At 32.0% G+C, this 19,716-nt stretch overlaps 1 protein-coding gene across 1 annotated transcript in view; it reads left to right on the plus strand.

Annotated features, from left to right (window-relative positions):
* Positions 1–19,716, plus strand: part of LOC123701497 (neuroligin-4, Y-linked) — a 103,608-nt gene that overhangs the window by 43,401 nt on the left and 40,491 nt on the right. Inside the window, exon 3 of the mRNA XM_045649003.1 lies at positions 9,710–9,865. Within this exon, the coding sequence (XP_045504959.1) occupies positions 9,710–9,865 (156 nt within the window). The remainder of the gene's footprint in view (positions 1–9,709; positions 9,866–19,716) is intronic.

The raw sequence follows: 19,716 nt of genomic DNA on the forward strand, positions 1-19,716 counted from the left end.
AATGTATGAGATTGACGTAAGCTGTAGATACGTTTATCTACAGCTTACGAGAAAGCCACTTGGCTAGGGGGGCTGACGCTATAACTCCAGAATGCACGAACCGATTTCCACGGTTTTGCATTCGTTGGAAAGGTATCGGGCTCCGTGAGGTTTATAGCAAAGAAAAGGTGTATCTGGTGGCGAAACGGAGTTCGCCCGGTTTGCTAGTATCACATAATTATATAACTAATAATTAAATTCCTAAATAATTGGATTTATCTACACTATACACCCACATATTATAATATATTATTCAGTAGGTAGTACAAAGAAGCTTTATTCTAACAAATAGTATCTAATAATAAATTCTTATCCGCAACACGGTTTCAAACTTTTTGTTATTTAACTTTAAAATATACGAAGGAAGGACTGATTTATCCCTATCCATCACCCAGATAAGCGCGGGTTTATTCTTCCTGATGTATTCGTTTTAGGGTTTAAGATAATGACAAAAAGTTTTGCTTAACAACGTAAGACATGATAACTTACACTTTATCGGATTTTGTGCGTGATTTTGTAAATTATTACCTTACTAGTAGTCCGCCCCGGCTTCGCCCGTGGTACATATTTCGCAATAAAAGGTAGCCTATGTTCTTTCTCAGGGTCTAAAGATTTTCTGTGCCAAATTTCATCAAAATCAGTCCAGTAGTTTATGCCTGCAAACCATACATACATACATACAAACCTTTCCTCTTTATAATATTAGTATACATTAGAATGATAGAGCGGTTCTCTATATCTTTTTTGTTATTTTTATAAGTTTTAAGGGCGAAGCCGCGGGCAGAAAGCTAGTTAACAATATACAAAAATACACTAAGAAGTAATAAAAATGCCATTAGGAATTACAAATATTAGAGAAATTGCTAGAATAGGCTGAATTGAAAATTCAATAGCGTAATCGTTATTTATTTTTACGTAGGTAAGAGCTATTATTATAAGTACTGCGTTTAAATAACAAAAATATAATAATAAATTGTATAAAATATGTCTGAAATAAGTTTATTTAATTTCCATTTTTATTTGTATCGAGTTTAAAAGTGTCAGGGCTGTCATCAACAAGAACCGAATTAAATTTTTATGAGCATTAGAAGTAAAAACAATTATGTTTGCACAAATTTCCCTCAAATGAAACAAGTCTGGGATTTTTTAATTTACAAAATGACCTACTTCCTTTTATGTGTTCAGAATTTCATCAAGTTACAAAAATAAACAGCTACTTTTAAAATATTGCGTTAAAATGTTCACTTTGTAAAAGTTGGTGTGCATTTATTTTTGTGTAGAACGTTTTTGTTACATATAAAAGTTTTAGTGGAAGTAAAATCTTATTAGTTTAAAGTGCACATTTATATAACAACTAGCTGTGCAACCCGGCTTCGCCTGCCACTGTCGAAGATTGGTAGAACCGACCAAAAAACGCTACGAGGAAATACAAATGCCATTAGGAATAACACAAAAAGTAGGTAATAAGTATATGTGTATGTTTATTTCTTTGTCACGCAATGTGGCATAAGCTTTATGGAATTAAGTAGATACGTCGTAAAAGTCATTGTGTGTGTGTTTGTATGAATGAAATTAAATCTATATAATTTTTCGCACTTTAGGAGTACCAAGTATGTACTTGTATACCTAACGCCGTAGATTTGGTTGCTTTTTGACAATTCTTTATAGTGGACAATTCAAGTTTAGATGTTTATTAATATTTTAACTCTCGCGTAACAAATTCAATGCTTTCAACTAGTAGGTATATTCATTTGAAGTTTTATTTTAAACCTTTTTATTCACGATAAAAAGGTCGCGAGCCGCGTACGTGTGTAACTCTTAGCATTACAGCATAGCATTATTAAATCATATTATCTTAGAAGCTTAGTTTTAATTATTATCAGCAGCAGCATCCCCAAGTGTACGAACCGTACACATCTTTTTCTTTTTCTTAAAATAATAATATTCTAAGAAAAATATTCTCACCCTAGAATAATCTCCAAGCCTCACATAAGCACGAAATAAAGAATTTATTACCCAAAGCTAACGAAAAACACGATGGTCATTTAACGTATTAGATCAACCATATTGCCTTCTTGTCTCTTTTATTGTCGATTAGTTTCTGATAATAAGAATAATAGATACTAGCTCATTCTCCGCGGTTTCACCCGCATTGCTCCGCTATTGTTGATCTTAGCGTGATGATATATTATAGCCTATAACCTTCCTCGATAAAGGGGCTATCTAACACCGAAATAATTTTTCAAATCGGACCAGTAGTTTCTGAGATTAGCGCGTTCAAACAAACAAACTCTTCAGCTTTATAATATGAGTATAGATTAGTTTCTGATAATAGAAATAATAGATATTACAAACTCAAGAGCTACACTCAACGTATTAGTTAGTTGTTAGTTTTGAGAGCGTACCTAATCCAAGTTCAGTATTGTTTTTAGGTTCCGTCGAGTGCCCATTGTATTGTGTTGTTTAATTTATTTGTTTATCAAATTTCTAACTGAGTATTTTCAATATCGAATTTGTGCGAATTTAAATTGATTTTCGATGGTTGTTTTGAATGTGCAAATTAATAAAATATGAGTGTCTCGTTGTTATAGCGATAATTGTTTTTATTATACTATATGAAATAACTGAGGATAAGTTGTGTAGAATGAAATTATTCATATTTGGTGGGTAGGTTTATTAAATTTCTGTTTATTTAAACCGCTTGGGGTGGAGTTTTGAAAAATATTATTTTGCGTCGCTTATCACTCTTTACCCTTCTTTATTAGGTTTTCTTTTATCTCATATCTTTGTCAATGCACAAATTACTCAGAATTGATTCAGGTTTTTCTTGAAGCAATGGGTGCACAATGCACATAAATTTAAATGGTTTAAATTCTTACCCGATATAGTAAAACTAAACAACAACACATAAAAATATCTATAAAATGTGGAAGAAACAGCGTCATGTTAGTTAGTTAGTAGCCTTTTTTATATTTCTATACTTTTACATGAATATAAATTGTATATTGTAATAAATTGTAATTGTAATAATTGTATTAGCGCTTCATTGGCTAAATTGAGCAAAAAAATTCTAAAAAATATTTCAAACTTGTCTTCATTACAATAGAGAAAATAAAAATTAAAAAAACGCAAAATATTCCATCCTTTGTTTCTTATTGCCTTTAAGCTGATGGACGGACAGCTATGAAATAAAATCTCTTCCTGTATTTTAAAACAATTCATTTTCCTTACGGTTGAGTTTTTGAAGTTCCTACCTTTTGTTTTGGTTACTTATGACTATATTAGATTACTTACATTAGACTATCATTTATTAGTATGTATAAGACAAAGTCGCTTCCCGCGTCTGTCCAGTTCTATGTATGGTTAGATCTTTAAAACTGCGCAACAAATTTTGATATTTTTTTTTATAGATACAGTGGTTCTTGAGGAAGGTTTTAATATATAATTTAAGTTTTCTTTAAAGAGGGAAAAGTAGCTATCGGAGTTTTAGATAAAAAGGCTAAAACAATTCCGGCTTATATACTAAGATTGCATTTTAATTACATTCTTTGGTATTGAGTATTGACCTATTAACAATTATAACATTTACAAGACAAACGTCAAAATTTAAACCTACCTACGTAAGGCATTAAGAGTGGCAAAAGGGCACATAATACAGGGCCAAGTTCTCGCCCTAGAAGCCACCACATTCGCTCAAATGAATAACTTGAATAGTTACCATATTATTTGAGGTACGAAAGTGCTAGCTAGGTCTGCTACTAAAATCAAATCATATATTATTTTTGTAATGTAAATATTATATAAAATAAAATATCATTATTAAGGTGACTAGTAGAGCAAAACGCGAGTTTGCTGCTAAATTATAATGCTTTAAAGTATATGATTAACTGCAGTAAAAAATCTCAGATAAATATATGATATTCTTCAGAAGATAAACTAGTTCGATAGTGTGTTGAAAACACAATACAACTTATTTTACTCGATAGAAAAAAATCTCAAAGGTACCTCTAAAAAATCTTTTGATGCTTAAAAACCATACTAAACTACATGCAATCATTCTGTTTTTTCGGCAAATAATTCTACAAGCAACATACTAATATAATACTGTGTTATTTTTTTTAGTCCAATAAATAGATTTCGTGTAAATCGCAAATTCTTATTCCCAAACCAAAAACGTACGCATGTGTGCGTGAACGCCTGTGTACCGACACTACCGGCCGAGGCCCGTTCGTAATGATTCGCGTATGGCGTCGGGCTGCAGCTGTGGCGCGGCGTGTATGTGTGAGTGGAATGAAATGCTTGCTCAGGGCAACGCCTTAAAAAAATATTTATCCAACTACAATGATCAGAACTGGACAAAATTATATAATATTTTAATTAGACCAACGGAAGGCTTTCAAACAAATAAAATAATCATCAAAATCGGCTCACGCAGTCGATAGTTCTGAGTTAACAAACCCAAATAAAATAGGTACAGTCGAATTGAAAACCTCATTTTTTTGAAGTCGGTTGAAAAACACGGTAGGAAACTGGAAATTTACCAACAATCCAGAACTTCAAACGAAAACGTAATGACTTCAAAATATTCAAATTGAAGTATTTTTCACGTTGAAGAATATTTTTAACGCAGCGAAGGTGGCAATTTGTAAGGCCTTTAGATTTTATGGGAAATAAAATCCCTCGTATGGTGTCATTATTCACTTTTGATCCGCGGTATCTTTTAAATATCTATAAATTATGTTAGATGAAACCCCGTTTTGTCCCTTTACCAGGGACAAATATGTTTTAGAAAGTATTTTATGGTCAAGCTAATTTAGTAATTTAGCTATAGCTATAAAGATCTCGATAATATAGTAGGATGAAAAACTTGAATGGCATGCAAAACTGTGGCAAATAATCTATAAAACATTTTGTAACAAATTCGTTTAGTTACTCCAATGCAGATTGTTGTTTATCATCGTTTATTTTCGCATAACGTTCTTCTAAATAACCACTATCAATCATCATAACAAACAGTATAAAATAACGTATAAAATCAACAAAAACTAAACCCGTATAAACCCTTGTTTCCAGGGCAATTGTCGACACATTCCCTCCAAGATTACGCATTAAACGCTCAGATAAAGATGGAGTATAAAAAGTAAGTGTCCACGTACCACAGTATAAAGTGATAAGTAAGCCGATTCTCGGCGTTTAGGAGCCGCATGGCGCATGGTACCTAAACTTGCGAGATGCAGGGTTGTCACTTGTCATATTGATATTTTAAATAAATCGGTCGTTGTTTGTTTATACAAAACAAGTGAGAAAGAACCGAGTGGCGTTGTGAGCGTGCGTCAAGCTTGCTTATGTATTTCATGAACAGAGAGCGTGGCCAAGCGCTCTGTGTACATACATAAAGATGTACCTTTGTTCAAAGATAACTTACTGTTCTCTTTATACTATGGTAAGTGTCCACGTACTAAGAGCGATGGCCACGGGACGCCATTTCATTAAAGTCCCCATTTACAAAATGGCGTCGCTCGCCCGCAATCCCGCGTTTTATTTTTCTTTAGGATACGTAAGTTTACCGCATTGCTATTAATAAATCCTGTTTGATGTTGGATGTTATTGTTATTGTTATTTACATAATATAAACAAATATTGGACGGGCAAGGCAAGATTAGTTTTTTTTGTTGTTGAACGGAATATCAAAAACTATTATTTATATTATTAACACGTTCTTCTCTTCACTTCCTGTTTGTACAACTGTATTAACATAAAGGTAACAGGAAATCATACATTTTTTATTCAATTTCTATTAGTGATCTCTTACAGGTAATCACTGTACTCAAAAGTAACGAGCAAAAGATCTCTTGCCGAGACGAGAACATAATAAAAAAAAGTATAAGTATATATACCGGCCGAATTGATAACCTCCTCCTTTTTTTGAAGTCGGTTAAAGAATAATTAATAGTAGACCAATCGGTCCTGATTTTCGAAATTATTTTACCAATCGAAAATTATCCTATTAATTGTGTATAAGTACATAATATTATTATTTGAAATCCGGGAAACAATTTTAGTATAATTTTATACGCAGTAAAGGTACGAATGGTTAAACAATTTATAATAACAATATGTCGAAAGTTGTAGGATTAATGAGGCATGTGTGTTTTATCGGTATTTCAAAATTATTAATCAGCCAAAAACCAAGGTATTTATTACACTTTTGCTTTATACTGGTTTAATAATAAATGGAACAAACCAATTAGGTACCTTTGTTAAAAATCAGTTTGGAAACTTGCTCTTACCGGGAAATGATCATTGTATTTATATTAATACTAGCTTACCGCCCGCGGCTTCGCCCGCTTTGTCTAAAACCTAATAAATTATATACTAAAACCTTTCTCTTGAATCACTATATCTATTAAAAAAAACCGCATCAAAATCCGTTGCCCAGTTTTAAAGATTTAAGCATACAGTGGGACATAGGGACAGAGAAAGTGACTTTGTTTTATACTATGTAATGAAATGTAATAATGGTACCTATATCATGACATCATACAGTGTGTGAATGGAGATGATAAAAATCTTGTTTTATTAAACTATTCAATATACATGTAAAAATATGTTTGTCTTTCTGTCTACCTTGAAGACTTGACATGAGTTTGAGTTTAAATTTATTTTGGTTGATTTTTAGCATAATACCTATAGACGATGTTGTAAATATTAAATTGGCTTACTTCTTTCTTTACTTTTTATGTTTGAATTAAATAGGTTGTCCACAAAAACACATTAAAATTAGTCACAAAAATGAGCAAATTATTTTCAAATAATTCATAAAAGCACGCGAAGCACCAAATCAGGTTAAATTGGATATCAGCTGATTGAAGCCATTTATAATCCAGAACCAAATTACGGCTAAATAGAATACAAATTATCCCATTATATATTACAATATATATTTGGGGTTCATGATACGTCGCAAGGGCTTTTCACAGACGTGAGTGAGGTAGACATATTACTACAATACACGAATCAACCTTTCCTTACAATTTACTACTATGTGAAGGCGGCAAAACCTCAATAGAATTGACAATGTTGGGTCGAATTTATTTTTGTATCTTTGCTGTTTGATTTTTGTATTTGATGTAAATACACCTAAGGAATTTGTTTGGTTGTTTGGTTATGTTTGAACGAGCTATCCTTGTCAACTAAATGGTAATCTTTGAAAGTTGTTTTTGTGTTGGATAGTTAAGTTATGGAGGCAGTTTATAGGCTATAATAGATCTCGATAATACCAATACGCCTAATCGAATGAAATGAAACTATTTCTATTGGGAGCATCCAAAGTTGTGTGTTCCTGGTAATCTAGAGGCTCTATATTTCATGAAATATTTAGATAATTTAAGAACTCCGCCAGCGGTTGACTGATTTTGAAATACCTAAGTTTTAAGAGAAAATGAGAAGGTATAAAATTAAAGGTTGATAGTTTTATCTGGTCACCATTATGTAGGGTGACAAATATTGTGTCAAAAGTCCCCATCGATCGACGATCTCATGTGTGATTCGACAGTTCGATACTTATTCAGAAAATTGTAGATTTTCTTTTATTTATCGACAACGATAAGATTTATTAAAAATTACCTAAAGTAAACGAAAGTTGTAAGTGTCAAAATTCTCCATAAATTTTGTCCATAATCCTTTCGTAATTTACGTTATAAACAAACTAAAAACTTCATAAACCTATTTGAGAGGTCTCAGGACTTTTGTAGGTATGTGTCACTAGTAGGTACTGTTTATTTATTTATTTATATTATGCTTTTACAAAATAGTAAGTAAAGAAACAACCGTCTCAAGGTGACTGAATTTTATTTAAAATAACGTTACATTTAGCTCCAAGGCTTTTCGTACCCCAAATGAAGCAAAGTAAAACCAGAGGATGAATAAATTATATTTTTAGTATTTTCACGTTGTTTATATTTTATGTTTCTGTGGGTTTAGTGAACTTTTTATAAATATAAACTTAAATGGTAGAATTATTTTGTAGTCGCAAGTGCTAAATATGAAAACTTGTAAATTCTCTGAGAAATAATATTTATGTATTGTGTTCGTGTGTGTGTGAGTGTATGCTTACGTGGGAGTGTGTATACATATACCTCCATATGGAAATGCCTACTCCCATGCCTAGTGCTATGAAACTTTAAATAAATAAACAAAAAAAGACTTTCATGCTGTACGGATACAATGAAATAACACTTTTAGTACAAATAAACACAATATAAAGTATTAACGATTCTGGTATAAAATTAAAAAAGAAAAAGGTGCAGATACCAACACAACATTATGTCCTCAAAAAAGGCACAATATTATGTTAACATGATTCAACCATCGTTAGCGAAAAAGAAACAACTGAAGTAATATTATAACCAACTAGCTTTCCGCCCGCGGCTTCGCCAGCGTTTTCAAAGAAAAACTCGCATAGTTCCCGTTCCCGGTATAATTTTAAGTTAAAAAAGAATTTCCGGTGTAAAATCTATCCTACTATGTGCTAATCCCAGTTATCCTCTATGTGTGTGCAAAATTTTATTGTAATCGGTTCAGCAGTATTTACGTGAAAGAGTAACAAACTTACACACACATCCTCACAAACTTTATGCATTTATAATATTAGTAGGTATATATAAAAAAGAACATCAACGTACGCCTGGAGGACTTATAATCTACATCTTTTAAAAATATCCTCATACATAAATAATTCACATGTATATTAAACCTTGAGCCATCTATAAACGTATGTATAGAGTATATATCTGGCTAATTGATAAATTGATTATAATCCTCAGCATATTCATTACTCGGCTTGTTACTCAGAATTCCACATGTAAATCACACCTTCGATCGATTGATGCTATATGATACCTGTTTGTGCTTGATTAAACTCCTATTAGCGATTAATTTACCATATTAATAATAATTAATTGTTTAAGTATGAAGGAATTAATTTTGAAATAAAATAATCTGTCAGGTGGGCTTTAATTCTATATTTTGTTTATACAAGGAGTTATTAAGTCTAATATGGGATTTTTGTGTACTTTCTTATATTAACTATATATTATAATATTATTTACTTTAAGGGTGATGTATTGGTTCTGTTGCTCACCTTTAAAATTGGGTTGTTTGAAGTGTTAATGATCTTTCTTTCTTCTTTCTAAAATAGCCCAATTTCAAAGGTGAGTACAATGGTCCTAGAGCACACTTTTGCACGAATCAAATCGTGTTTTTAATTGATCATTATCAGCTTTGTCCAAACCAGTATTAAGCCATATTTATGAACCAAAAAATTTCAAATTCATAATATAAGAAATGCCTATGGAATATCGAACTACCCTTATAGGCATAACATGTCAGACCAGATTCAGACCGATGATCCTACAATATAATATTTTAATTCGAAAGTTTGTGAGGATGTATGTATGTGTATGTTTGTTACTCTTTCACGCAAATATTACCGAACCGATTGTAAATAAATTTAGCTCACATATAGAGAGTAACTTGGATCAATACATAGGGTAAGTTTTATCCCGGAAATCTCATAGGAACGGGAACTATGCGGGTTTTTCTTTAAAAGCGGAAAGCTAGTGACCTCTAATGAGTGATGAAGATGAATCTAATTTACCTTCCTCTCCAGCAGGTGTACGGGACGCAGTGGCCAGGTACCCAGTGCTGGTCTTCGTCCACGGAGAGAGCTATGAGTGGAGCTCCGGGAACCCGTACGATGGCACCGTGCTGGCGTCGTACGCTGGCCTCGTGGTTGTGACGATAAACTATAGGTTGGGGATATTGGGTAAGTAGTTCATTATATCTATAAAAATAATAGTATGACGCTGAGGAGATTTTTTTAATGCGCTAATATCAGGAACTGCTTAACCAATTTCAAACAATATTTTGCAGTTTGACACGTAATTCCTGAGTTCTGTAGGCTTTATATGTTTACCATTGACGAAGCTGGAACGAATGGTTCTAATAATATTGAAGACGGTCTTATATTATATTACACAGTGCAGCAGAGGCGGCTTGCCCTAAGGAGCGCTGGTGCAGTGAACTCCCATAAATAATTATAATAAAATCATACTCCTTAATTTCATTATTAATATTAAATATTACTATTTAAAATCAATCGTAATCGTAAAAATAAAATAGTTTGGAAAATCCAAAAGTGCACGCCTCATAATCTCATCCTTTGCAATAAAATTGATTATTTATAAAGAGTACCTACACTATAAATATAAAAAAGAAATAAAATAAAACAGTTGGAAAAGTAAAGAAAGCGGTACCGTAATAATTGAGCTATTTTTCTTGTGGCCCCACCTAGATGTGAAACTGCGCAGGTTTAAGGGACTGACTTCCAACTTATTTTTTTAAACCTTGGCTTATAGTATAAAGAATCGAGTTTATAATGGTGAATTTTGAGTACACTATAAATATAAAAAAATAAAATAAAATAAAGAATATATATAGATATACTAAAATTATGGAGACCAGTCGATATTTTTTTTTTGTTTATTTAATAACAATTAAACCACATCGAATCAGACCCTGAAAAATGAAAGGGTTCTATTCCTGAGCATACTCAAGCGTAAGAGAAAAAAAAAGACTCGATTAGTAAAGTATTTCGGTCGCTATCGTGTTAACAAGAAAATCCTCCGCACATACAGACACACGGACGTCCAAGACAGAACTTTTTTAAACTGTTTTTTAACTAGTTTAAATAACAAAAATGACATCAAAAATATCATGAATGTTAAAAATAGTGTTTTTTCTTAATATGTGTGTGTATGTATTATCTTACAAGTGCAATGTATGATACATAAAGACATTTTAAGTTTGAAAAATCAGATGTTTTGCGCGAAGTGACAGTAGTACCTACCCACCTCAACGCTTCGCTTATGAGGCGTGCAAAAAACTATCGGCAATACCAATGAATATATCCATCATTCCATCATCCCATACACCTGTAGGTATAATACTGTATTATAAAACGCGCGTAGCGGAGCGCTCACGATTGCGCTCCAATGAAAAAATATTTAGTACAATTTCTAATACGAAATCCAATAGGAGTGAAAGAGATAGTTTTGTCAGAGTCCTGCGCGTGAAACAGAAGATTTTCTATGAAAAAATAGCAAAATTCGGAGCGCCGCTCCCGCAAACGTTGCCGGTTCGTTTTTACCGCGCGCCCGTACACAAGACAGCGATTTCGCGCGACGTTGCCTATATAAACAAACACTCTAGTCAACTTGACTGCACGCGCGCGAATGTATATTCGGGAATTTTCTAATTAAAATCATAAGATACGTGTTGACTGTTGAAATAGCCTGTAGTTATCAGTATTACTTGTGAGTGTTAAAATGGACAATTATAATGTGGCGTTCATTAAAAAGTGTGTTAAAATGTTACAAATTCGGCTTGAATTGAAAGCTAAGGGACCGCCACGGCCTGAACTTGACCTTACGCAAAAATGTACGACAAAAACGAAAGCATATACGCGTGTGTTTAAATCCGAACAATATGTGAAAACACCGTGGTTGTGTGGTTGTGATGAACATGAAAGCAACAAACTATTTTGTTTTCCGTGTCTTTTATTTGAAGCGGGCGCGGCCGGCGGAGGTGAGAGTGCTTGGACTGAAACGGGCGTTGACGACTTAGCTCATCTTTCAATCAAGATGAAAAAACATTCACAATTTCGGTAGGTAACCATTTGTCGAATGAACTGCAATTGGCGTCTATCGGACGACAAGACATTCGTAAAGCACTAGATTCCGCGTACCGAAAGTCAATACGCGAGTTCAATGACCGTGTCGATGAAAACATACATATTTTACGAAGGTTAATAGATTGTGCCAAGTTATAGATATTTTTGCACACCAAAAAGAAAGACGTATGCATTTCCTTTATAAGTATTTTTTTAATTAAATTGTACTGCTTTATACCTACCATGTATTTTCAGTGTTTTATTTCAAGTGAACACCCATAAAATTTTGTCACGAGCCGCCTCTGCAGTGCAGTATTAGTATCATAATGCCTCCCATATTTTGTGTACCTAATGTAATGGCTGTTTAATTGCGAAATTGAAAAGAAAACTTATTGAAACTGAAACTTATGAATACTCGATAAACGAGCTAACCAACAACATATAGACACAGCTTTTACAATAATAGTAGTATGACGGAAGTAATATGACGATAATCTGCTCCGTGATTTATAAACCGCTCTCAAACATATTTCCCTTTTTTATGTTGCATACAATACACATGAAATCAAACCTTCCACATTTATACAACCAACACAAGCATTCCTTAATCGATTTCCTAATACCCAATACAAACAGATTTGGCACCGATAGCGTTTGCAAATCTTTCCCACTATTTATTTATTTAATCACTGTATCGCGTGATTCGAACCCATAACCCTCGAATGACTGTCTTTATTACTGTAATCATTGCTTTTTGTAAATACTGCTGTGTGATTGGAAGTTTTTCTATTGAAATAGGAGAAGTAATCATGGTGGAATTGGAATGTAGAGCAAAACCTTGTAAAATATAATTTAAAAACATACGTGCTACGTTTATTGTACTAAAATCGGGAGCATGGGGATTATTCATTTGTACTTTGAATGTTTATCCAATATTGATTTTTTGGTGGATTAAGTATTGCAAATCTCTATCAGACTATAATACCACAATACCTACCATTTTTATCTATAATTGCTTGTCTTCTAACTAATATTGTATTGTTTACAGCTAAATAAAATATGTTGTGTTTCATCTATACTTAATAATATTATCAAGCTGAAGAGTTTGTTTGTTTGAACGCGCTAATCTCAGGAACTACTGGTCCGATTTTAAAATTATTGGTGTTAGATAGTCCATTTGTCGAGGAAGGTTATAGGCTATATATATCATCACGCTAAAACCAACAGGAGCGGAGCAATGCGGGTGAAACCGCGCGGAACAGCTAGTAAGAAATAAAATACAATAGTGACCGTATCGTTACGTGCTAGTATGTGAAAGGATAACACCACGACATATTAAACCAAATAATAAATGTAAACTTACATAATATTAATAAAAAATAATTAAATCAAACTTTTAAATTAGTTAACATGTAAAATCTGTCTGAGATTCAACATTGTCTCCAAAATCCATATTTCTGCCAACTTTTAAAAACTTCACCGACTTTCAAAGTTATCTCTAGTGTAATTAAAGATAGCCTTATTGTGAATAAGTTATGATGCCTACAATTAGATTTGTAGAATCGTCTAGAAATATTTTAGATAGAAATAATTATTGTAAATGGAGTTAGCAAAGAGATAATGCGAAAACCTAATTTTACAATCATCATAATCGTGAAAACAATATTCTTTATAAATTAAATAACACGACTATCTAGTATCTAAATAATATACCTAACAATATCTAGATTATATTTTTATTATTGTATTATTTTTCTAAGTAATTGGCAAGATTCACTTTAGAAATATCACGGAGACGTAATTATTAAACAACCCCACATGTAAAAAATAAATAAAAAACGGAAAATGTAGAAATAATTATTTCATTACAAATCTGTAAAAAATCTAAACTCAATTTATATCAAACTGGTTTCTATATCATGGTTTTAGTACAAGAAACTATAAAATAAATAATAGTTAAAGAACTGAGAATTTTCAGACAGCGCTCATGTTATCCTTTAAGATCGAAGAAGGCAAACAGACGCGTCGCCTGATAGAAAGGACATACACTGCAATATTATAATAATATAGTTCAGAACAATTATTTGTAGATGACTTGCCAATATAAAAACCGAGTTAAAATTGTTTCTTTTTTATTGTTTATAACCTTACTATTGTCGTTTATTTTCTAACCTATGCTTTTCTTCTGACTATTCATAAAATTCTAAATGTAACTACATTTCTGTCATTCAACCACGAATCATATAGTTACCTATGAATTTATATTTTTGGTTTTATGGCATTCAAATGCTTTATAAATATAAATTTATAAAGAATAGAAAAAATTCGATCACGAGGCGGGACTCGAACCCGCATCCTTCGCGCCATTCGCGGTGTGTCCCTTAAGACACATAAAACTAAAGGAATAGAATAATAATTCGATCGCTCGGGCGGGTCACGAGTGGCTGAGTTGGTTAGGCATCCGCCCCGGAATGGCGCGAAGGATGCGGGTTCGAGTCCCGCCTCGTGATCGAATTTTTTCTATTCTTTATAAATTTATACATATACCTATGATTTCTTTCTGACCGAATTCTAACCACGACAATGATTAATTATTAATCTTGGTTGAAACTAAACAGACGCGCATATTATACACTAAACATTTTTTTTTTCATAGTGGAAGAGTAAATTGACACAACAAATCAAGTTTTCATCACAAAAATAATAATTAAACGCGACACTACGCCATTATAACTAACGCCCGATAAGCCGTCCCTTAAAATCATCAGAGAGTCACGATCAAACAGGAATTAACATTTTGTAATTCTAACAATTTAGTATCCAAAGCTCCAACGGCACTTAAAGTCATTTACTCGAAATTAAATTGGCAGTAAACACGATAGCTAATTCCAAAAACGTAGACATTGAATTTAACACCTCTTAAGTGGCCCTTAACATGAATGGAATGTTTTTGTGTATATTCATCTTTTTTGTTTCGTTTCCCGAAGATTTTGCCCTGTTTACGTACTTTCAATTAATAATGAACGTCACATTGAAGTATGAAGTTGTCAACGTATTTTAATTTATTTAGATGACTTTGTTAAATTTTTGCAAAACTGTAAATCATTTTGAATATTATAATAAAAGTAATATTCTTTCTCCATCATTATATTTGTTAACAAATGCCTTTCCTGTTAATTGAGAAATTAATACAATATTTGTTTTTTAAGTAAATTCTATTTTTCTTAACGCATAAACACTCACAAACACATTCGTTCAACGCTAGCTATACATCAAAATATATTGAAAAAAGCACAAAAAGTAAGAAAATTCAGCATTATTCATGTTCAAGCATAACTTACATACCTTACTGATCTGCATATTGCATCACACGTCAGAACGGTTCAACAAACAAATGAATATGTATGAGAAAGTTATATGGTAAGCCTTGGAAAACTAGTATGTAAAGAATCAAGTGCGAGTCGGATTCACTACTATGGGTTCCGTACAAATAAGCAACTGAGAAATTGGTCACGCATCCAATTTATGGCCGTGCCAAACGTTGCTTAAGCTCTATTTTTATTATTATATGTAGTTATATCAACAACAGATAATATACATCTATCTCTAAAAATCTCTCTAAAAGTCTTTTAGCTCGGTTCATGAGATACAGCCTGGTGACAGACGGACAGACAGCTTAGTCTCAGTTATAGGGTCCCGTTTTAATACGGAACCCTAAAAAGGTGTTTGATTTAAAATTTAAAAAATTTAAAACGCTTTTTATTCAAGTAGGCTGTACAAGTACTTAAATCAAAGAGATACTTGTTGAGAGGCGCCGAGTTTTGCACTCAGCAGAATATAGTAAATTCAAAGGTCACATTATGTAGGAATATTGTGAAATGCTTTTTTTATTATTTTTTTAGAACATTAACTGGTCATAGTACTAGGTATATATTATAAAGAGACTTATGCAGAATGGCTATACAAATTATTTATAAGTGTTGTCCACTTCATGGGTATTTTTTATTATTTTGCTCATTTATTTTAATGAGAGAATATAATATTTTGTTAAATTATTCCAGGATTTTTGAGCAGCATTATTTAATAAGACTTATTTAATTTAATAAATTTTAAATCCGTCCTCTTATTTTCATATTTTTATAATAATTTATGATGTGTTCGATATAGGACTGAAATATTTGTTCTTTATTGTGGCATTTTATAGCAGAGATAAACTATTGTGAAAATATATACGTATAAATCACAGCTGCTTTCGAAGCTACGATTTATGTACTCAACATTATATCAAAACAATTTCTTTATTATTATTACAAGAAAAAACAAATTGGCATGACCTTAAATATAACATAATATTTTGGTTGACTCAACCATATCAAATTTTATTTATATCTATTCTCTCATAACATTATGTTAATAAAACCGATTATTGTACCTATATTTCTAAGAAAATTGCTCTTTGTTTCCTCACTTTCACAAATATTATCTTCAAAACATTTTACTTAACACAATTAAAACAGACGATGTTTACGCTAATTCATTCTTTGAATAAATAAACTTAATCTCAAAGAGATAGATATTCAAATACCTTAAATCTAGAAATCCTAATTTGTAAATATCTCTCACTAACTGTGCCCCGCGGTTTTACCCGCATTGATCCGCTCCCATTGGTCTGAGCGTGATTATATTATATACCCTTCTTCCATAAATGAGCTATCTAACATTGAAATAATTTATAATCAGACCAGTAGTTCTCGAGATAAGCGCGTTCAAACAAACAAAGAAACTCTAAAGCTATATAACATTAGAACATATACACCTAATAACAACTTATTAAATTTAGTAATATAATAATATATTTAATTAAGTGTTCCTCATAGTTAGCAAAACATTTATTTTAATAAGATTGTCCAACCATTGTTATCATTCCAGAAATATCGTAAAAAAGAAAAAGATTCGTAAAAATACTAAAAAATGCGTTGATTAGAGAAATACCCAATTTTAAATCGAATATTATCTTTGCCTTTTTCTGTTCTAAATCGAATATTTTCTTTGTCTTCTCTAATATTAAGCCTAAATAACTGTCATGGTGGAATTAACAAAGCGTCCATTCGATCAGCGTATTACAATACTGAAATTGTTTTCAATCGAAGCATGAATATTAATTTGCACAAAGTTGTCGGCGCAATTTCCTCACTGAATTTGTATTTATTCCCGGCAAGTAATTGAATATTTCCGCTCGAACCTTCTCAATAATTTCATTAATAAAATTATGACATGATATAAATTAGTCCAGAACAGTTAACTGTTTAATCTGTTGTGATTTATTTACTTTTTAAATAAAAAAGTGGGAAAATATTGAAAGTGGTTTTGTTGAAAATGAGATTATTTTTTCGCGTTTGAGTTATAGACTTCTATTTAGTTCTATTTAATCAATTGTTAAGTTCTATATTATTCATTTTCGAACTGTGATTTGATTTCTAGTATCATTTATAGTTGACTAGGTTTCCGCCCGCGGCTTCGCCCGCGCAACAGAAAAACCCGCATAGTTCCCGTTCCCGTGGGATTTCCGGGATTGCGTCATTTTCCCGGGATAAAAAGTAGCCTATGTCCTTTCTCGGGTATCAAAATATCTCCATACCAAATTTCATGAAAATTGGTTCAGTAGTTTAGGCGTGATTGAGTAACAGACAGACAGACAGAGTTACTTTCGCATTTATAATATTAGTATGGATTAGTAAGTATGGTTTTATAGTCGATTTTCATATAGAAAATAGAGAACGGATGACAAAGTTATTTTACAAATTTAAATGATCGTAATTTTTTATCCCTATGAAGTTAGCTAAGATATTGAATTTTGTTGCATTTTATTAATCCTCATCCCTCACTTTTATGTAATTCAAATGAAAAGTGATCCCTCACTTTGCAAAAACCAAGTGTGCAAAGGCATTTTAAACTTTACCGTTAAATATTATGTAGTCTAGAGACGACCTTTTTGAGTAAAACTTCAACATGCAATACAATTTCATGATAAAATTAACTTGTATCTCAAAGAATACGTACTCAGGCATCCCTTTGACATGGCATACGTTATCTAAAACTTCGCATAGCTGACAAAATTTGAGGGTAGACTAAGAAATTTCAGGTATTCGTGCGGACGAAATATTTTAGTGTCCTTGCGTGAGCTTTTTATTAATTCACCTGAAAGGAGGAATTTCATAAGCTATAATAAATATTGTGAAACTTTAGGCCTTTCAAGACGTATTTTGATAATAATATAATACCTCAAGAAAACCTTGGAAACCTAAAATATTGTGTAGTTAACTATTGTTAAAATTGGCTGAAATATACTTTCCTAGAGGTTTTACATTTTAAGTAACTGTTCTTATAATGGAAGTATTTTATTTTAGGAGAAAGCTATATTTATACATGAGAATGGTAATGTGATTGACAGAATTCTGATTGAGAATAATGGATGTATTACCTCATGAAAAAAGGGTACAATAATAGCAAACATTTTGAAGATATTTTATATTCCAAAGTCACAATACGTTTTTCACTTTTAAGACAATTGAGGATATATTTCTAAATGCAATATAATATTAGGTGAATTTGTATTTTAGTGACTACTCGGATAGTTGTTAATTAATATAAGTTTCTTGTTATCCTGAAAAATAAAAATAATAAACAATAGAAAAAGATCTACTATGTACATTATACATTTTACTTTTTTTCTACATTTTACGTGATTTTATCATTAAAACCTTTTAGTTTTAACTATTTCTGATTATTTTGAAGTCGGTTGATAAGCATAAACCACAACATGCTACAACAATTTAGTACCAATCTTCTCTGCGGTTTTGGTGAACCGGTAAGATCCATTTCACGATGAAACATATTCAATGTTCAACATTATTTAAATCTCTTCTCTACATATACAAAACTAGCTGTGCCTCGCAGTTTTACCCGCATTGCTTCGCTCTTGTTGGTGTTAGCGTAATGATAATAATATTATATAACCTATAGCCTTCCTCGATAAATGGGCTATTTAACACCGAATCAATTTTCCAGTCGGACCAGTAGTTCCTGAGATAGCGCGTCTAAACAAACAAGCTTTATAATATTTGTATAGATTATCGTGTCACAATGTTAGTTACCATACTCCTCCGAAATTGATGCACCGATTCTCAAGAAATTGTGTACCTATGTTGTCAAGAAATATTGGGTAGAACTGGGAAAGTGTCTAAGTGATAAAAGTAAAGGCAGAAAAACGTTTACCGGGACAGCTGGTAATCCTATCCTATCCTACTAATATTATGAATGCGAAAGTTTGTGAGGATGGATGTATGTTTATGTGTATGTATGTTTGTTACTCTTTCACACAAAAACACCTCTACCGTTTTTCTTGAAATTTGGTACATACATAGATGGTAACTTGGATTAACACATAGGACAGTTTTTATCGCGAAAATTCCACGACAATTGGAACTATGCGGGTTTTCCTTTGACTACACGGGTGAATCTGCGGGCGAAAAGCTAGTAATATATAAGTTATGAATACCATTAATTTAAATAGCTCTCATTTGTAGACTCTCAAGCGTAGTCTCCATTAATAATATTTTTGCAGAACATTGCAGTCTTCGTTTTTATAAACAACTGTAGTTGCGTAACGGTTTACTTTTTGTTTATATGGATTTTTTCATGAAAGCTATGTCAATATTATTTACTATTATGAGATAATATGTTTATGGTTTAATGTTTATTAGACTTAGGTAAATATATGAAGATTCTTTTTCATTTTTATCTGATTTAATTGGTCCTTCATAGAAATTCACCAAGCGCAATTTTTTTAACAATGTAACTAAATTGCTTATCTTATTCTTAATGAACAAAAAGTGGATCAACCATGTTGTAATACCATGTATGTTTAATCAATAGTATACCTGGGT

Source organism: Colias croceus, chromosome 2 (assembly GCF_905220415.1).
Source record: "Colias croceus chromosome 2, ilColCroc2.1".
Lineage (NCBI taxonomy): Eukaryota > Metazoa > Arthropoda > Insecta > Lepidoptera > Pieridae > Colias > Colias croceus.